This window comes from Neolamprologus multifasciatus, chromosome 6 (assembly GCF_963576455.1).
Source record: "Neolamprologus multifasciatus chromosome 6, fNeoMul1.2, whole genome shotgun sequence".
Classification (NCBI taxonomy): Eukaryota; Metazoa; Chordata; class Actinopteri; order Cichliformes; family Cichlidae; genus Neolamprologus; species Neolamprologus multifasciatus.
Genome location: NC_140444.1, coordinates 20,916,876 through 20,938,150, shown reverse-complemented (window position 1 = coordinate 20,938,150; position 21,275 = coordinate 20,916,876). Strand labels below are relative to the sequence as shown.

Sequence of the window (21,275 nt, the reverse complement as noted above, 5' to 3'; positions counted from 1 at the left end):
AGACTTATAATTTGCACCGATGTTTTTTCGTAATTCTGTACATGAAAAGTGAGTGCGAGAGCCCTCGGTGCGCCTGCTTGCTGGTGAAGTCAAAGTAAACTTTATTGTCATCTCCGCTACATCCAGTCCAGTATATAGAGAGACGAGACGACGAGGCTCGAGTTACAGCAGTGCAAGTAAACAAACAATATATATAAGAAGAGTAAGAAAATAAATATACACTTTAGGACTTGGGGTAAAGGGATCAATAACAGTTTAAAATTTAAAATTTACAGTTTGACGATTTAAAGTCTCACACACAACCCATCGAAAAGGGGGGGGGGGGGGGTGCTGCTTCCAAATAGAGCACATTTCATTTATAATGTTGTAAATCCAAGCACATTATGTATTCATGATTTGAATCCTGGGTTGTGTGAAATCTCAGAAATGCACCTTAGACAAAGCGAATCTGTGAACTAAGGTGTAGGTCTATTAGGTCATGTTGTGGTGATCCTTGAGTTGAGGGATGGGTGTTCATACTGGAGTGCAAAATTAAAATCAATGGAAGATGGACAAGAAAAGTTCAAAGCCATCAGGTGCTCAGTTTAGAAAAAAGAGAAAAGAAGAGGAGGAGAAACGAGCAAAAGATACAGGTAAGCAGATGTGTCACTGGATAATGGCAGGTCATCCCGAAGAATCAGAATCAGAATCAAAATACTTTATTAATCCCTAAGGAAATAATGTGAGTTACAGTTGCTCCAAGAAGAAATGGTAAAAATAGTAACAGTGACAGACTAAACTCCAAACAATACATTATATTACAGATTTTAATATTAATTAGTCATTGTTAATTGTTGATTTGTCCTGTTCTCATTGTATGACGAATTATGATGGCTGTTTGGTAGCCGTTTGCATACTATGCACACTTTCTCTCTCTTCACATGTGTGTGTGTGTACAACAGTTTTATGTTAATGTACAACCTTTAATATGTTTTGTGTGTGTGTGTGGGGGGGGGGGGGGTGCCAGAGGGAGTGTTCGCCCAGGGCGCCAAACAGGCTAGGACCGCCACTGCCCGTTAGAATAGTGTTGGTGTGTGAGGCTGTAAGTGCATCTACTAGAAGGCTAAGGGGAAGCACTTGCAGTCACCAGTATTTTATATGACATACCTAAAGTAAATGCTCAGGATAATGTCCTGTAAAAATACTTTTTTACAACATCTTTTTAGTTTTGTGTTGACTGTTGGAGTTTAAGAAAAGGAGTGTATGGATATAGCCCATTTTCCAGAACAGATAAGAATGTAAGTTGTGGAGCTTGGTGTGCAGTGTGACTTGTAAATAAAAACAATTTTGTACACAACCTATTGAACCCAGTTCTTTTTATTCTTCTACTGGACAGAGAAGATGCAGACTCAGAGTGGTCAAAGTATTTATAATCATTTTATTCAATCATCTTCCGGAAGAGAGATGTGCACAGCGCTAAGCCACTTGCAGATCTGAAGCCAGATGTGTATAATATAGTCTGTTATTTTGGTACTCACGTCATACACAGTTTCGATCAAAGCAACTTCTTTACCTCTGCCCTTACTTGATATGTGTGTGTGTGTGTGTGTGTGTGTGTGTGTGTGTGTGTGTGTTGCTTAGTTCCGCTTTTCTGTTCTGCACAGTTCCAGTCTGGCTGAGCAATTGGTTTGTGAGTCAAAGCTGGCCTTCCTTTATACAGGCCTTTATTTTTTAAATACATAAAACAAAATACACAGAAAATAAGCACTAGAAAAGATATATATTCCTTAATAAACCAGAGATTTCACAGCTTTTCATGTACTTCTACCTCTCTCACCATCAGACCTATAAGAGTTCAAGTTTGCTTTGGAAATCATGGATACAGCTAATGAGTGACCATTAGTGTGATCAACATGAAGTCTCCATCCTAAACACAAGCAGAGTCTGAGAGTTACACTTCCACAAGAAGAGCCCATTTACAACTATTGAATTTATTTGGACATTTAGAATATTAAAATAAATGCCACATTACAGTACAGTGAGAGCAGGTATATCTATTGAGGTTGAGCTGCAGGTGTGATACACGGAGAATTAAAAAACAATATTGTGTAAATGGATTGTTGTCTGCTACTTTGCTCCTTCATTTGAAAGTACATCAAAGCCTGTGGTCCTCTACCTGTAGTAGAGTAGTTTGTAAACAGCAGTTTGTTTCTTGGTAGCTCCTGTTGTTTTTTCCTGGATTCTGGTAGTAGCTAGGGATACATTCATGACTATGGCTAACAGCCAGTCTAAACAATCCCAGTTTGATCTATAATCTACTATCCTCAGATATCGGCTCTGAAAATAATAGGTCTAGTAATAAGATGACACATCTTTGGTAAAGAAGTTCAATACAGCAACACTTTGTTTGTGTTAGTTGGCTTGACAAAACCTAAGCCCCAGTTAAAGATTTCATACCTGTTCATTGAGGTGTCAAAAGTAGAGACAGTCTGTACTTTAGTAGAAGTACAGATACCAGTGTTAAAGAATACTGCAATAAAAGTTGAAGTACTGATTCAACTCCTTTACTCAAGTAAAAGTAAAAAAGTACAGGTTGTGAAATATACTTCACACTACTTCCACTACAGTGACAACATTACTACATAAAAGTAGCTTCTTGAAGACAATTTCGACCACCTATTTTTATGCAGAGCCAACTGAACCTTGTGCTATATCAATGTTCACGTGTTTAAAGTTCACATGGTGATTTAGGCACTTGCTTGACATAGAACACTCTGACTTTAATCTCAAAATAGCTCCTTAACGCATTAATTGTTTTGTAGTACACAAACCTGGTAATTGTCATCATCTTTATTTTTATAAATATAAAGTTCACAAATCTTCAAATCACATTCACCACACCACTAATAATTATTATTTGCAGTAGTTTTTCCTTCTTCTGATATTAAAAGGAAAAAATGCAGTGAAAAAACAGAGTAAAAGAGATGGCATTTAAAAATCACAAGAAGCATATTAAGCCTAAGATTCTAGTACTTAGTTGAATAAATAAAAACTTATTTTTATTAAGACAGTAGTATGTAAATATTTTGCTAGACTAGTATGCTGATTCTCATTTAAAATCCACCTTCCAAACTATTCACCTGATACTGTATGATTATGACAGAATCAATCACTTGTCTGCTGCATCAAGATCATTTCAGTTCAACTCACATCATTAAATATGCACATCTTCTGTTTCACCATTTAACTCAATAATATGTTTGGATATTAATTCGCATCTTGCAATCCACATTGTAAATTAATATGTATGTTTTTTATATATTTTTTTTAAATGCCACAATAGCAACGAAAACAAGTGCACTAACAAGCTAATGTGTTACTCACAAGTAACTGCCAATACGTTGCCAAAAAGTATTAGATATTTTGCACCATAAATTTGTGTCTGGAAAATACTATAAGATATATATATATATTAATCTTTTACACTCAGCACACATCTGAGCACCAAATTACTTCATCTTGGTAAATTTCATAATGCTAGCTTCTTATATCTTTTGTTTTTCCTTTGGTCGGCACACCCGGTTTTATAGCACAGTAAAAACTTTTGGTGAAGTCACTGGAGTGAACTTGAGTGCTGCCTACATGTTGATCATGATTTGTGCCACAGTCAACAGTGTTAGCGCCCATATGCCAATTGTAGACTGAAGACTGGTTGATGATGACACTCCTGGAATATTGAGAAAAAAAAAAGTACCTCCATAAAATTCTCTGGACTTATAAACTTGAGTTCTCATCTTGCTTTTATGTGTAACACTGACAGCAAAATTATACAACATTATATAGGGTAGTTTACATTAATAAATTCAAACTGCAGAATATGTGGCCAGAAACTTACTTATACTGCCTTGTATGATGTCCAGTGTGGTATTTTGGAGTGCTTTTGTCAGCGCTGTAGTTGCATTAGTTAGTGATGGAACCGAGTTTTGATCTCGGAACACAAGAGTCATGTTGACAACTACTGATCCATTCCTACAATGACAAAGACAGAAGCAATACTTCTTAAAAGCAGTTGAAGGACAGATATCTAAGAAAAACACAAGTCATGGACAGAAATTTAGCCTTACTTAAAGCTGTTAACCCTGGAGCGTAGGAATGATGCAAAGACATTTTTAACCAGTCTGTTTATCTGAAAGAGAACATTATTGTGAAGCGTTTACAAGTGTTTAATAAAGGTTAAAGAAAGAAATGAAAGTCTCTTAAATCATATATAGTTCCAAGAATATATATATTTTACATTATTATGCTAGCCGACATTTAGGTTTGTTTGTTAGCACATAGTATTGGTGTCTTACCTCTTTAATCACTGTTTGAGCCAAAGTCTGAAAAGCTGATGAGCTTGGGACTGAGAGGTCTGTTATAAAGGTTTGGTTGAGACTGAATTGTAGACCAAGGGTTCCTTCATTTGCAGAAGGAGGATCTGTTGATGCAGTGCTGGTAGTTGTTGTGGGCAATGTTGTCACTGTAGTGGAAGTGGTTGTTGTATTTGGAGACACAGTTGTAGCTGCAGTGGTATTGGAAACCACTGTTGTGGCTGCAGTTGTATTGGAACCCACTGTTGCAGCTGCAGTTGTATTGGAAACCACAGTTGTGGCTGCAGTTGTATTGGAACCCACTGTTGCAGCTGCAGTTGCATTGGAACCCACAGTTGTGGCTGCAGTTGTATTAGAACCCACTGCTATGGCTGCAGTTGTATTAGAAACCACAGTTGGAACTGCAGTTGTATTGGAACCCACTGTTGTGGCTGCAGTTGTATTGGAACCCACTGTTGCAGCTGCAGTTGCATTGGAACCCACAGTTGTGGCTGCAGTTGTATTAGAACCCACTGCTATGGCTGCAGTTGTATTAGAAACCACAGTTGGAACTGCAGTTGTATTGGAACCCACTGTTGTGGCTGCAGTTGTATTGGAACCCACTGTTGCAGCTGCAGTTGCATTGGAACCCACAGTTGTGGCTGCAGTTGTATTAGAACCCACTGTTGTGGCTGCAGTTGTATTAGAAACCACAGTTGGAACTGCAGTTGTATTGGAACCCACTGTTGTGGCTGCAGTTGTTGCAGCTGTAGTAATGTTAGAAGCAGTGGTTGGGGTTGTTGTAATATTGAGCACAGCTGCGGAAGCAAAGAAAGTGGAAACTGTAACTGTACCAGTGATTTATCAATAAAGAATTACTAATTTATTTTAGATAAAGAATTAAATAAGTTTGGTTAAATACTTACTTGCATTAAGACTGCCTGGTATAATGTTCAGGGAAGAAGTGTTAATATTTGCAGTGAGTTCTAAGGTTAAATTGTTTACTGTAGGAACTGAGGCTTTGTCTTGGAATACAAGAGTCATATCGGTAACCACTGATCCTGACCTTTATTGGTAAAGAGAGAAAGAAATACTTTTATGACAGGAAGTGACTAGTAAATATCTGGAAAAACTACATTATCAAATTTTGGCCTTACCGGAATGATTTAACAAAGGAACGAAGGAAGAATAAACCATAGACACGTTTACACACAGCATTTACCTGAAAGATAAAATGTAGTTTTATACTTTTACAGCAGATGCACATGCCATTGCCTGTATGAATTTGAGGCTTTCATAAATATCATCTTGCAAATCAAATGGATTTACAAAACTAAACAGGACTTAGAAGATTTAATAACCAAACTAAATATGAATAAATGAATGTAAAAAAGAAGAAGAGGAAGACCAGGGAAAGAGGCATTTCAGCATTTTAACCATTGCCAATTTTCAGTGAGTTTTATGTAGGCCAACAGAATATCAGCACATAGTGTTGCTGTCTTACCTCATTGGTCACTTTTTGAGCTAAAGCCTGAAAAGCTGATGAGCTTGGGACTGAGAGGTCTGTTATAAAGGGTTCGTTGAGACTGAATTTAAGACCAAGGGCTCCTTGACTTGCAGTAGGAGGATCTGTTGATGCAGTGCTGGTAGTTGTTGTGGGTAATGTTGTCACTGTAGTGGAAGTAGTTGTTGTATTTGGAGACACAGCTGGAGCTGCAGTTGTATTCGAAACCACTGTTGTGGCTGCAGTTGCATTGAAAACCACACTGGGAGCTGTAGTTGTATTGGAAACCACAGTTGGAACTGCAGTTGTATTAGAAACCACAGTTGGAACTGCCGTTGTATTGGAACCCACTGTTGGAGCTGCAGTTGTATTCGAAACCACTGTTGTGGCTGCAGTTGCATTGAAAACCACAGCTGTAGCTGCAGTTGTATTGGAACCCACTGTTGTGGCTGCAGTTGTTGCAGCTGTAGTAATGTTAGAAGCAGTGGTTGGGGTTGTTGTAATATTGAGCACAGCTGCGGAAGCAAAGAAAGTGGAAACTGTAACTGTACCAGTGATTTATCAATAAAGAATTACTAATTTATTTTAGATAAAGAATTAAATAAGTTTGGTTAAATACTTACTTGCATTAAGACTGCCTGGTATAATGTTCAGGGAAGAAGTGTTAATATTTGCAGTGAGTTCTAAGGTTAAATTGTTTACTGTAGGAACTGAGGCTTTGTCTTGGAATACAAGAGTCATATCGGTAACCACTGATCCTGACCTTTATTGGTAAAGAGAGAAAGAAATACTTTTATGACAGGAAGTGACTAGTAAATATCTGGAAAAACTACATTATCAAATTTTGGCCTTACCGGAATGATTTAACAAAGGAACGAAGGAAGAATAAACCATAGACACGTTTACACACAGCATTTACCTGAAAGATAAAATGTAGTTTTATACTTTTACAGCAGATGCACATGCCATTGCCTGTATGAATCTGAGGCTTTCATAAATATCATCTTGCAAATCAAATGGATTTACAAAACTAAACAGGACTTAGAAGATTTAATAACCAAACTAAATATGAATAAATGAATGTAAAAAAGAAGAAGAGGAAGACCAGGGAAAGAGGCATTTCAGCATTTTAACCATTGCCAATTTTCAGTGAGTTTTATGTAGGCCAACAGAATATCAGCACATAGTGTTGCCGTCTTACCTCATTGGTCACTTTTTGAGCTAAAGCCTGAAAAGCTGATGAGCTTGGGACTGAGAGGTCTGTTATAAAGGGTTCGTTGAGACTGAATTTAAGACCAAGTGCTCCTTGACTTGCAGTAGGAGGATCTGTTGATGCAGTGCTGGTAGTTGTTGTGGGTAATGTTGTCACTGTAGTGGAAGTAGTTGTTGTATTTGGAGACACAGCTGGAGCTGCAGTTGTATTCGAAACCACTGTTGTGGCTGTAGTTGCATTGAAAACCACACTGGGAGCTGTAGTTGTATTGGAAACCACAGTTGGAACTGCTGTTGTATTGGAACCCACTGTTGGAGCTGCAGTTGTATTCGAAACCACTGTTGTGGCTGCAGTTGCATTGAAAACCACAGCTGTAGCTGCAGTTGTATTGGAACCCACTGTTGTGGCTGCAGTTGTTGCAGCTATAGTAATGTTAGAAGCAGTGGTTGGGGTTGTTGTAATATTGAGCACAGCTGCGGAAGCAAAGAAAGTGGAAACTGTAACTGTACCAGTGATTTATCAATAAAGAATTACTAATTTATTTTAGATAAAGAATTAAATAAGTTTGGTTAAATACTTACTTGCATTAAGACTGCCTGGTATAATGTTCAGGGAAGAAGTGTTAATATTTGCAGTGAGTTCTAAGGTTAAATTGTTTACTGTAGGAACTGAGGCTTTGTCTTGGAATACAAGAGTCATATCGGTAACCACTGATCCTGACCTTTATTGGTAAAGAGAGAAAGAAATACTTTTATGACAGGAAGTGACTAGTAAATATCTGGAAAAACTACATTATCAAATTTTGGCCTTACCGGAATGATTTAACAAAGGAACGAAGGAAGAATAAACCATAGACACGTTTACACGCAGCATTTACCTGAAAGATAAAATGTAGTTTTATACTTTTACAGCAGATGCACATGCCATTGCCTGTATGAATCTGAGGCTTTCATAAATATCATCTTGCAAATCAAATGGATTTACAAAACTAAACAGGACTTAGAAGATTTAATAACCAAACTAAATATGAATAAATTAATGTAAAAAAGAAGAAGAGGAAGACCAGGGAAAGAGGCATTTCAGCATTTTAACCATTGCCAATTTTCAGTGAGTTTTATGTAGGCCAACAGAATATCAGCACATAGTGTTGCCGTCTTACCTCATTGGTCACTTTTTGAGCTAAAGCCTGAAAAGCTGATGAGCTTGGGACTGAGAGGTCTGTTATGAAGGGTTCGTTGAGACTGAATTTAAGACCAAGGGCTCCTTGACTTGCAGTAGGAGGATCTGTTGATGCAGTGCTGGTAGTTGTTGTGGGTAATGTTGTCACTGTAGTGGAAGTAGTTGTTGTATTTGGAGACACAGTTGGAGCTGCAGTTGTATTCGAAACCACTGTTGTGGCTGCAGTTGCATTGAAAACCACACTTGGAGCTGTAGTTGTATTGGAAACCACAGTTGGAACTGCAGTTGTATTAGAAACCACAGTTGGAACTGCCGTTGTATTGGAACCCACTGTTGGAGCTGCAGTTGTATTCGAAACCACTGTTGTGGCTGCAGTTGTATTCGAAACCACTGTTGTGGCTGCAGTTGCATTGAAAACCACACTTGGAGCTGTAGTTGTATTGGAACCCACAGTTGGAGGTGCAGTTGTGTTGGAACCGACTGTTGTGGCTGCAGTTGTATTAGAACCCACTGTTGGAGCTGCAGTTGTATTGAAAACCACACTTGGAGCTGTAGTTGTATTAGAACCAACTGTTGTGGCTGCAGTTGCATTGAAAACCACACTTGGAGCTGTAGTTGTATTGGAACCCACTGTTGTGGCTGCAGTTGTATTGGAACCCACTGTTGTGGTTGCAGTTGTATTGGAGCCCAGAGTTGTCGCTGCATTTGAGGAAGCATTCGTGCCATTGGCAGTAGCTGAGGCGATAGATATAGTTGGAACAAATGTCAGTTACAATATATTAATTTTACAAATGGAGAATTAAAGAATTTAATGAACATGCCACAGATAGGACATTCACTTTTATTATAAACTGGTACATACTGTATTTTATTAAAGAAAAACATGTTTCCTCATAGTCATGGATTGATTTAGCAGACACTGATTTTCCTGGCGATAGAGGTTAAAGGTGAGGCTCCTCTTTACTTGTGTGGTTAGACTTAGTGTTGATGAGTTTATGCTGACTGCAAATGAGTTTGGGATAAGTGGTGTTGAAATCATGTTTACCTGTAGTGAAGTTGTGCTGAGTGGGGTGAGAGCATGCTGACTGGTGCTGTTGGTGAGCATTATAGTGAGGTGATTTGGTGAGGTCAGGTTAAGTGGTGTTAAAGGTGTGTTGACTTGTGGTGAGGTTGTAGAGACTACTGGTAAGGTCATGTTGAATGGTGCCTTTGGTGCTAATGGTACTATGGTCACATTAATTGGTGTAACTGGGTTAACTGCTGTTCAAGTCATGTTGACTTGTAGTGAGGTTGTACTGAGTGCCAATGGGCTTGTGCTGACTGGTGCTATTGATTTGGGTGGTGCTGAGGGCATGTTATCTGGTGTGGCTGAGGTTGAGTTTAGGGATGGACCGATCCGATATTACGGTATCAGTCCGATACCGACCTAAATTACTGGATCGGATATTGGAGAGAAATAAAAAATGTAATCTGATCAATTAAATATCACAAAAGCACTTCACAAAACTTGCAACATGGCGTAACTCAGCTCATAACCTTAGCGTGTCGGAGCAGTATGCGTCACGTGATAGGGCGGCTGTGGCGTGCAAGACTTGTTGGCGGTCAGCATTTGGATCCTCGCTACTAAACCGGCATTTCATCTCCGAGAAAGTTATCCCAGAGAGAATTAAAGCAAGTGTGTAAGTTCATCTCTGGATGTTTGTAAAGCATTCCCACTTTAAGCTTAACAACCGATATATGGAGCGACTGCCTCTTCTCTCTCCCTCCCTCCCTCTCCTGTTACTACTTCAATCATGAAACTGATCAATGATCAGCTGATCGGCTTTTCTGTTGCGAACCCCGTTTCTCTTGTTTATTTATCGCCCACTTTGCACCAGAAAGAGGAAACCAGCGGCTGAACAACAGCAGCACGTTTAAGCTTGATAAGCTGTTCTTAGAATTTATTTAAGATTACTTTCTACACCAGGGTCCCCTTCTACGCAGCTGACGGCTGGTAACTGTGCAGGGGCGGGTCTAGCAAGGTTTTGCCAGGGGGGCAGGTAGGGCATTAACAGGGAAAAGGGGGGCTCAAAGAATACGTTTCTTTCTTATTCTCATTTAAAATGTCTAGCTATTAATAAACAATTATCTGAATCTTACAACCAAAGTTTTAATCAGAGGTAAAATGTATAGAAGTCCATTACTGTATATAGTAACTATTAAGTCTAATATATACCCTAGTAAGCTATAGTACCTTTTCCATCTGTGCAGTCTGCAATTCTGTTGAAGAAAGATGCTGAATCTATTTAATTATTGTAGAAAAATAATTGATTTCTGTGCATTTTTTTTTACACGTGCATTAAATTAAGGTTGATTACGTCAAATATGCATCACGAGGCAGAGGGTGGGGGGTAGTTCCCTATTTTATTTTATTTTTTTTGCCGGGAGTTTGCAACCCTATTAGTTAGGTTGTTTAATATTTCTGCTAAGTACTCTTTAAAATACCAGAATAGGGAGGATGGTGTAGGTTTAAGTTTATTAGCTCAGTATTGCTGAACTATGAAATATTTTGTGTGCAGTGTGTTTTTTGCATACAGGTATAACAGAATAGCTTTAGTGTTTTGTTTTTAAAACGTGAGTATGAACCTATACAAAATGCAGCAAGATATTAAAAAAACTGTTTTATTGATTAAAAAATAAACTATATCGGATTCCTATCGGTATCAGCAGGTATCCAAATTTATGATATCGGTATCGGTATTGGACATAAAAAAGTGGTATCGTGCCATCTCTAGTTGAGTTCAGTGGAATCAATATCACATTAAATGTTGTTAGCACAAACTCAAAACTCCTCTTCAGGCTTAATTATTTGGTTCTAACTGATGAGCTCAAGTGTATGATAGATAAATGGAAACATCTCCCACTTTCAATGATTGGCCGTATCAATATAATCAAAATGGTTGTGCTCCCTAAATTCACGTACCTATTCCAGAACGTTCCTATTTTTCTCAGGTCTTCCTTTTTCAAAGCGTTGGATGCCATTATCATGCCTTTTGTTTGGGCCTACAAGCCCCCTCGCATCTCGAAGTCTCACTTGCAAAAGCCCTCGGACAAGGGTGGTCTGGGCCTTCCAGTTTTCAGACATTATTACTGGGCCTGTAATGCCAGAGCCTGGGTCTTCTGGAATCTGCCTATAGTTGGTGAGGCTGTGGGATGCGGGTCCAGCCCTAAATGGCTCGAATTGGAGCTTAGCACTGCTATCGAGCACACTGGAGCATCCTTGCCAGCTATCTTATTCTCAAAATCGGTTATTAAAAGTACACATGATGACTTTATTCTTTGCAACTCCATAAAAATATTGAATCAAATTAAGAGAATCTTGAACCTCCCGGTAGTGTCAACTTTTGCCCCGATCTGCCACAATCCTAGCTTTACGATGGATGCTGCTTTCAAACAATGGCCTGTCAAAGGATTGATTGCTATAAAGGATCTTTATATTGACAATCATTTTGCCTCTTTTGCTCAGCTTCAGACAAAGTACAATCTCCCTACAAGTCATTTTTTTCGGTATTTACAAATTAGGAATTATGTCAAGCAAGCATTCTCAAATTTAGATACCATCCCCATACAGCATGTCTTTTACAATATAATGAACGAACCTCCCACCTCAAAACACTTAATTTCTCGGTTTGTTAACCTTTTTTCTTCGGCTCCCCCCTCTTGCCATATTAAAGAGGCTTGGACAAGGGACACTGGTTTGGTTATCACTGACGATTTATGGGCTGAAGTGTTAAGCCGGATAAAACTATGCTCTGTTAACGCCTGGCTTCAGTTAATTCAATTTAAGGTTGTCCATAGACTGCACTATTCCAAAACCAAATTGAACAAGATTTTTCCTAACGTTTCCCCCAAATGTGATAAATGTAAACTTGTGGACGGTACTCTTGGCCATCTTTTTTGGTCCTGTTCTACGCTTACAGCCTTTTGGACTAGTATTTTTAGTTTCTATAGCATTGTTTATGATAGGCAACTGTATCCCAACTGTCTTATGGTGATCCTGGGCTGCTCCAGCGACTCCTTGGCACTTCCCTTTGCTGTTCAACAGGCCCTCATGTTTGGTATGGTGATTGCCAAACGTCTGATTCTGGGGGAGTGGAAATCTGCCTCCCCTCCCTGCTTCAAGAGGTGGCTCGAGGAGATGGTCTCCTGTTTATACCTGGAAGAAATTCGGTTCTCTACATCTGATTCCATGGAGAAGTTCAGGAAGATATGGGGGCCCTTTATAGACCACATTAAGAAGGACAGTTCACGCCCTGGGTCCTGACCACGGTGTTTTAACTGCTTTCATTCTGAGCTGTTGCCCATAACTGTTATTGCATAATTGTTATCGGCTCCTCCTAGCGATCTTGTGAATTTGATTTTGTGGATTGGACTCACTGGATTTTGAGTTGTTTGACATGTATACCAGTTGCTTTTTTTTCCTCTCTCTGCTGTCTTAATAAGTGCTGGCCGTGTACCCTGTTGTGGGGTTTGTTGCTGTGTTTTTTTTTTGTTTGTTTTTTTGTTTGTTTGTTTGTTCCTGTGTTTTGTTTTTGATTTTTTTTGTTGTTATTGTCATTATTGTCTGTGTTCCTCTGTCCCGCTGTTTGTGAATGTGTAAAAATTTTGAAACTTGCATAAATAAATACATTAAAATGAAAAAAAAAACAAAAATGTTGTTAGCACAGAGGTCGTGTTGAGTGGTGGTGAGGCTGGATAAAATGGTTATAAGGGTGAGGCTGTATGATGGTGTTACATGCTTGTGATAATCACATGTAAAAATTCATAGTTATTTCATGGTAATACCTGGTGTGGTACTTGGATTCATTGTTGAAGATGATGTTGTGATTTGTTCTGTTGGTGCTATTGTCACAGCTGGAAATCACAATATTAAATAAGTTATTGCACAGTCTTGTGACTATTTTCCTTGTTATTATATATTTGATATCGACATCCAAAATTACAATTTATGACAATAAATGATCAGGAAGGATGAAACAACAAATTACAAGAGGACCGACCTTTTGCTGAAATAGATGACGTGTTAACTGAGAGGTTAAAAGTTGAGCTTGCAACAGCTTCTGTCAAAGTTGCAACTGCAGAGCTGATATTTGGTAATGTGCTGACATCATTGAATATCAGCTCAGCATCAACCACAATGGATCCTTGACTGTAAAGCAAAAATGTAGTGATTTTCTATGCTTTCATTTTATTTGTCAATTCTTTATCACTGATTAGCCTTACATCAAGAAGGCAAGAATGAACTTATTAAATCTATTGTTAAAAATAAAAGGTAAATGGTTAGTTGTCTGGATGCATGCTCAATCATCCAGTATAGTAAAAAAGTTGAATCTTTTCATCTGGACATAAGTTTTCAGTGGGAGAAATGTTTTGTCACTGTTCCAAGTGAATTCTTCAGTCTCAGTTGATTGCAGGTTTCTGCAGCCATATAAACAGTACCTTTGCACAACAACTGAAACTAGTCAACTGACCTCACAATGGTCTGTGAGGTCAGTTCCTTGATCATTAAATGGTTAGTAGCTAATAAATGTTTAGTTTTAGAAAGTAATCTTAAGCTGTGTTTCTTACCTGAAACTATTGATGACAGTTCGATTAAAACTAGGTCCAAATTTTTTACTATAGACGTCGTTGAGCTAGGAATAAATTGTATTGAAAGATATATAAATACATCTCATATAAAAATGAAATTTAAAATAAGTCATGCCACAAAGATTTCATACATTTTATGTTTCATGTATACGTTCCCTTGCACATCATAAAATTCTTAGTTATTTGGAGTAACCAGTTAGAATTGTATCTATTCATATTTTTTATATATCTGTTGATTAAGTACATTCAGATCGAAAGAACAAAGAAGTTTGGATAAGTAGACTTTTTGGGAAGGTTAAAAAAATTCCAAGAACTCACCTGTTTAGTCACTGTTGATTCTAACTGTTTATAGGCTGATGTGCTTTTGTTTGCAAGTTCTGGTGAAAAGGTTTCCTGCAGCTTAAATCCTAAATTGATTTTAGGTGCTAGTGTTGGCGTGGCAGTTGTAGTTGTGGTTGGAGCTGCAGCTGTAGTTGTAGTGCTAAAAAAGGTGACATTTGAAAGTATGGATGTTCCTTGCGAAGTTAGGTCTGGAGATAATGGCTTGACTGTTGGTGAGGTCATGCTGGGTGTACTGAGTGATGCTGAGGTCATGTTGACTGGTTCTGTGGATGGGTAAAGTAATGTTAAGGTCATATCAACTTGTTCTATGGTTTAATGTTGTTGACAACATGTTCATAGGCAAGGTTGTGTTTATTGTTATTGAGGTAGTGCTAAGTCGCATAGAGGTCATCTTGACGAGACTGGGTTAAGTGGTATTGAGGACAGTTGATCTGTTGTTAAATTGTGTTGAGTGGTGATAAAGTAATGCTGACTGGTGTTGTTGGTGAGAGTGGTGCTGAGGTGATGTTACCTGGTAGGGTTGCATTTAGATGCACTGAGGTCATGCTGACTAGTGTTGTGGGTGGTGCTGATGTCACTATACCCGGTGAAGTATGTGGAATTGTGGTCATGTTGCCTTGTGGTGAGGTTGCATTGAGAGACAATGGTGAGGGTGGTGCTGATGTCATGTTTTCTGGTGAAGTTGCATTGAGTGGCGGCGAGGTCATGACGCCTGGTGTTGTTGGTGAGGATGATGTTGAGGTAATGTTACCTGATGAATTTGGGTTAAATGGTAACGAAGTTACACTGACTTGTGGTGAGGTTGCATTGAGTAGTGTGAAGCTCATGCTGACTGGTGTTGTTGGTGAGGGTGGTACTGAGGTCATGTTACCTGGTGAGGTTGGGTTAAGTGGTATTGTGGTCATGTTGACTTGAGGTGAGGTTGCATTGAGAGATGATGGTAAGGGTGGTGCTAATGTCATGTTTTCTGGTGATGTAGCATTGAGTGGCAGCGAGGTCATGCTGCCTGGTGTTGTTTGTGAAGGTAATGCTGAGTTGATGTTACCTGGTAAGGTTGCGTTTAGATGTGTTGAGGTCATGCTGACTGGTGTTGTTGCTGCAGGTGGTGCTGATGTCACGCTACCTGGTGAGGTTGAATTAAGTGGTATTGTGTTCATGTTGACTTGAGGTGAGGTTGCATTGAGAGACAATGGTGAGGGTGGTGCTGATGTCATGTTTTCTGGTGAAGTTGCATTGAGTGGCGGCGAGGTCATGACGCCTGGTGTTGTTGGTGAGGATGATGTTGAGGTGATGTTACCTGATGAATTTGGGTTAAATGGTAACGAAGTTACACTGACTTGTGGTGAGGTTGCATTGAGTAGTGTGAAGCTCATGCTGACTGGTGTTGTTGGTGAGGGTGGTACTGAGGTCATGTTACCTGGTGAGGTTGGGTTAAGTGGTATTGTGGTCATGCTGACTTGAGGTGAGGTTGCATTGAGAGATGATGGTAAGGGTGGTGCTAATGTCACGTTTTCTGGTGATGTAGCATTGAGTGGCGGCGAGGTCATGCTGCCTGGTGTTGTTTGTGAAGGTAATGCTGAGTTGATGTTACCTGGTAAGGTTGCGTTTAGATGTGTTGAGGTCATGCTGACTGGTGTTGTTGCTGCAGGGGGTGCTGATGTCACGCTACCTGGTGAGGTTGAGTTAAGTGGTATTGTGTTCATGTTGACTTGTGGTGAAGTTGCATTGAGAGACGATGGTAAGGGTGGTGCTGATGTGATGTTTTCTGGTGAAGTTGCATTGAGTGGCGGCGAGGTCATGCTGCCTGGTGTTGTTGGTGAGGATGATGTTGAGGTGATGTTACCTGGTAAATTTGCATTTAGATGTGTTAAGGTCATGCTGACTGGTGTTGTTGCTGCAGGGGGTGCTGATGTCACATTACCTGGTGAGGTTGAGTTAAGTGGTATTGTGGTCATGCTGACTTGAGGTGAGGTTGCATTGAGAGACGATGGTAAGGGTGGTGCTGATGTGATGTTTTCTGGTGAAGTTGCATTGAGTGGCGGCGAGGTCATGATGCCTGGTGTTGTCTGTGAGGGTGATGCTGACGTCACGTTACTCAATGAAGTTGGGTTAACTGGTAATGAGGTCATGTTCATGCTGACTGTTGCTGTTGGTGAGGGTGGTGCTGATGTCATGTTTTCTGTTGAGGGACAGCAACTTTTATTACTCCTGTGTTTACAATATCTGCTCATCAGGATCTTTGCTTAAAATAAAATAATGACACTGAATACAGAGGCATCGATTATTTTGAGGCATAATTTAGACACGAGTAAAAGCATTTTAGACAAAGGAATATATACTGCAGTTCATTTTCACTTTGATTTTGTTCTAAAGTCCATTACTTAAAATATTTTTAGTGGATTATGGAACATAATAAATTAACTGTCATTCATATAGTGAATGTGCACGATTTGTATTAGATTACCTGAAGATGATGTTGTGGTGGGTTGTAATGAGGTTATGTTTGAGTTTATTGGTGCTGAGGTTCCAAAAACTGTTGGTGGAGTTGTACCTTGTGGTGGTGAGGTTGCACTGCTTGGTACTGATGTAATGTTTACCAGAGATGCGACTGTGTTAAATAAAAGGTAATTATTGTAAAAAGAAAAGACATTGGTGAGGTTGCATTTCCCATTGAGACTGGGTTGATTGGTGGTGAGGTTAAATGAAAAAGAAGTTATAAGGCAGTAAAAGCATGATTAACTGTAGATGAACTTGTGGTGTTTGATGATTGTAAAGATGAGTTTAGTGGTGGTAGGATTTCGTTTGAGGTTGCATTGCTTGGTACTGATGTTATGTTGACGTCTGATGGGCTTGTGCTAACTGAAAATAGAAGTGTTAGTGGGTTTGGGTTAATAGAATGGGAGTCCCCCATGCCCACATGTTCTTCCACCTCAGCTGTTCAGTATTTTACTCATTGAATACAGTAAAATGCTGACATAGTTGTGCATTAAAAAGAACACTGTCTTAAAAGCATGTACATTAGTTTAATTACACTAAAGTTTCTTTAGTTACATCAAATTGTGGTGGGGGGTGGAGGGATGTCGAACAGAGGAATGGGAGTGAGGGGTGGGGAAATCTTTTAGCCCATTCAGCTCTAGGCTCCTTCAGCTTCTGTTTTTGTTACCTGTTGTTGAATTGTCAGTGGATGCTGCTCCCACTAGTCCTGTAGAATATTAATTGGATTATTATTCTCATCTGAATTTACGCAAAAAGCTAAATTATACAAATTCAGTCTATACTTTCATATATTTTAAATATAAATTGCTATTGGCATCATCACTCTATTTGCACTCTCTCTCCCTCTCTCACACACACACATACATGCAAACACATGAAACCACAAATATCAAGAGAGTGAAATGACAGAAAGATACAATCCAACAAATACCTGCTAATAGGAGGAGGAATGTGAGAGGTTCCATCCTCCCTGTGCCTGGTTCCTGTAAAACACAACCCTCCATAAATATATTTGTAGTTTTTTGTTTGTTTGTTTGTTTTGTGTTGTTTAAATTTTCCCAAAGAAGTAAAATTTGCACTTACAAAAATGTGTGAACAAAACAAAATGACTTTTTACTTGTTGACTCTGGTTCAGTTTTCTATTCTATGTCTCAGTTTGGCAGTAGTTTTCATTCACTCATAACAGGTGTAGAAAAGAGTTACAAAATGGCCACAATTTGAATAAACTAAAATTACAGAAGACATGTTTGAGAAATACTTTTTCTTTTCATCTGAAATGTTTATACTTATATATTACTAAGAAATAATCAAATTATAAGAAGTGTGGTCTCAGGCATATGTTGTGACAGCATGTATAATGAAATTGAATAAATAATAACAAAATATGAATCTTCTCTCCTGTGTTCTGTGATCAAGATTCTTACTATTTGTCATTTTCTGACATTAAAACTATATATATATCATGAATTTATAATCATATAATTTCATCTTTCTATTCTATCAGACTGTTTGCAATTAGAAGCCATTTAAGTATTTAATAAATATCAGTATGTATTTGTTAAGTTGAGCTTTTTTCTTTACTTGGAATTATTTGAAATTCCAAAGAGCAAAGGTACAAGAACTTTGTTTTCATATTCACTGTACATTCAGCTGTCAGTGCAGAGTGGCCACACCTTGACAAGCTAAACAGGGCAATCTATTATTCAAAATACAAAGAACCACTCAATTACACATTCAGCATACAACTTTTTCGGCTTTAAAAATGAATCAATTCATTGTTGGCAGGCATTTCCTTGTTATTTAACAGTCTATTGTGAAATGAACAATGGCATTCAAAAATGCATTTGATTAATTTGAGAAAAATACCTGAATGTGAACAGGAAAAACTAACATTGTGAGAAACTACTTTCAGAAAATAGTAATCCAAATTTAGAAATGTGATGATGAAAACTCCCAATTTAATTAAGAATGTATGAATCTACAGCTTATTAACAGACTTCTCAAAACTTATAAAATCAATTAGAACATACAAAACGTTGACCTCTTTGGTGTAAACTAATTATGCATTCATTGTATTTTTAACATGTATTTGTGTATCAGAATTGACTGTGCAGCAGCATTTTAGTTAGTGATAAAAAAAATTGATTCTTTCTGAATCTAATTCAAATGATTGTCATATGAAAAATGTATTTATAACCAGTAAGAAGTCTTGTCTCAGCCCTATGTTACAGCTTTTACACTCAACACAGTGTTAGTGACATCATGAATAATAAACATACATATATAATATATAATAAAAGTCTTCTCTCACGTACTTTATTATTAAGACGCTGTCTGCTACTCTAGAACATTAAAAATGACTTAATCTGATTTATTAATTATAATATCATGCAATGTCTAAATGTTTTGTATATTATTGGTTTGATCATATTATGATCATTTAAGTCTTTAATAAATATAAATATGTGTTTGTTAAATATGTTTTTGTTTAAACAAGGATTAAACACACGCAAAAGTACAAAAACATTTTCTCGTAATTGTTATACAGAGCTGTCAGTGCAGAATGATGACACCTTGACAAGAAATTAGATGTTGGTGGTGTAAATTAATTCCTTATTAATTGTAATTTTAAACATTTACTTGTGTTAATATCGGAATTTAAAAAATAAAAAAAATAAAAATTTCTCTTACCTCTTGGGAGTCTAACTGTGCAGCAGTATTCTTTTAGTCAGTATTAACCGCACCCTGAATGGTAGGCTAACTAGGCAACAGACTCCTTACCAGCTGGAGTCCAAATAAGTAACTGAAGACTTGTGCCTTTGGTTATTTGTAAGTGAAGCGAGAAATTCTTGCTTTTTCAAAGTGTGACATAACTAGCTGGACTTGTTGGACTTCAAAGAGGAGTGAAAAGAAGCCATCTATGTCCACTGTGAGCGACCATCTTTGAACAGAGGCGGTGGTTTACAACACCAACTCTCTGCCATCTATAATCCAGTTTTGAGATCCCTTCCCAGACGCCTTAACACCCACTCACACCCTGGGCCATCTGACCTCAGGAATTCGCATGATAAGGTGGGGCCAGGTTTCACAATGAACTCACCCGAAACTCTGGCTGATTGGGACCCACACCCAGTTTCACACCTTAGCTCAGGCGATTAGAGGATCATCAGGGGGTCCTTTTGTCCCTCTGTGGGGGGACACTCCCACCAGGTTTATATCTGGGACTCTCCACCATTTGACCTTAGAACTGAAGAAGCCTCTCGGAGGAGAGGTGAAACGTCTTCAAGTAACTTAAAGAAGTCCAGACGCTTTTCTTTGCAAGCTCCTTTGACTACGATGACCTGGATGACTGAGAACCTTCACAGACATATCTTAGTGTTTGTCTCTTTCATGTGTATTATGTATACTCAGTTAACCCTACTTTGTATTCTTTAGTTAATTGAGTGTCTTTCCTTGAGATGTACAATATGTGGTTTTTAAAGGCATAAGAACTGCTGGATAAGATTTTTACTGCAGTCCTAGTTTTGATTGCCAAATTTACGCCTTGGAAGCAGGATGTTGACAGTATTTCTACTGGAATATTTAGTCTTGGTATTTTTCTAGAATGTGTTGTCATTACTTTGGGTGTGTGTGTTAACACTAAGAGCAAGTTTGACTGCATTACACTGTAATCCCAGTTACTGGCAAAGGCAAAAAGAAAAACAAAAGAACATTTCTAACATTACTATTTCTAACGACATAGTAATGATAAAACCTCCGCAGACTAGGCAGAGAAAACAAAATGCAATGCAGAAAAGGATCATAACTAGGGCGACCAACCGTCTTCTTTTCCCCGGACATGTCCTCTTTTCACGTTCTGTCTGGGGCGTCCGGGGGGATTTTCGAGATTGATAAAAATGTCCGGGTTTTCCAATAGGGCTTTGGAGTTGACGTTTCGTCGCAATGTGTTGTGGGAGCGCGGCGCCATTTTCCGGGTCCACAAATCAAAACAAACACACTGTGTTGGAACGACGACAACAAGAAACATGCTTAAAAGCAGCTGAAAAGAAAACAGACGGTATAGAGACCGATTGCGTCCAGAGGTGAAGTGGCGGTACTTGCAGAAAATTGCGTGCATTGGAAATGTGGACCTGTATGAAATACGGCCGTGGAGTAGAAAGACCAACTGCTATTGAGGCAGCCTGATATACAGGGTGGGCCATTTATATGGATACACCGTAAGAATAAAGTTACGTTGAAACCAAGCACACCATTGTTTTTCTTGTGACATTACCAATAAGTTTGATGTGTCACAGGGCCCTCTTCGTATTGAAAAAACAAAAATTGTATCCAAGATGGCCGACTTCTAAATGGCCACCATGGTCACCACCCATCTTGAGGGGTTTGCCCCCTCACATATACTAATGTGCCACAAACAGGACTTTAATATCACCAAACATTCCCATGTTATTGTGGTGTATCCATATAAATGGCCCACCCTGTATTTTCGTACCTTGTCTGTGGAGTATGTAATTTTATACATTGATTAATGACCTGCAGAATATCCTTATCATATTAAGTGATTCATAATTGTCCCTTTATGCTT

The 21,275-nt window shown here is 38.5% G+C and overlaps 1 protein-coding gene across 3 annotated transcripts; it reads right to left on the bottom strand.

Moving 5' to 3' along the window:
* Nucleotides 1–1,949: 1,949 nt before the first annotated feature.
* LOC146516920 (uncharacterized) lies at nucleotides 1,950–19,518 on the bottom strand. 3 transcript variants are annotated; one of them, XM_085163472.1, is made up of 23 exons: nucleotides 17,622–17,916; nucleotides 17,358–17,396; nucleotides 16,659–16,802; nucleotides 16,116–16,373; nucleotides 15,240–16,037; nucleotides 14,171–14,457; nucleotides 13,832–13,896; nucleotides 13,264–13,412; nucleotides 13,049–13,117; nucleotides 8,205–8,959; nucleotides 7,858–7,922; nucleotides 7,627–7,766; nucleotides 7,034–7,518; nucleotides 6,687–6,751; nucleotides 6,456–6,595; nucleotides 6,270–6,347; nucleotides 5,833–6,131; nucleotides 5,486–5,550; nucleotides 5,255–5,394; nucleotides 4,332–5,146; nucleotides 4,104–4,165; nucleotides 3,875–4,008; nucleotides 1,950–3,706 (listed from the first exon to the last, which is right to left on the bottom strand). In XM_085163472.1, the coding sequence occupies exons 1-23, from the start codon at nucleotides 17,692–17,694 to the stop codon at nucleotides 3,618–3,620; spliced, it is 5,214 nt and encodes a 1,737-aa protein (XP_085019598.1). In that variant the 5' UTR covers nucleotides 17,695–17,916; the 3' UTR covers nucleotides 1,950–3,617. The 3 variants fall into 3 exon arrangements, with proteins under 3 accessions (XP_085019598.1, XP_085019600.1, XP_085019599.1); XM_085163474.1 differs by lacking the exons at nucleotides 15,240–16,037; nucleotides 16,116–16,373; nucleotides 16,659–16,802 and adding an exon at nucleotides 19,382–19,518 and having other exon boundaries at nucleotides 17,622–17,673; XM_085163473.1 differs by lacking the exons at nucleotides 15,240–16,037; nucleotides 16,116–16,373; nucleotides 16,659–16,802; nucleotides 17,358–17,396; nucleotides 17,622–17,916 and adding an exon at nucleotides 14,706–15,229.
* Nucleotides 19,519–21,275: the final 1,757 nt, after the last annotated feature.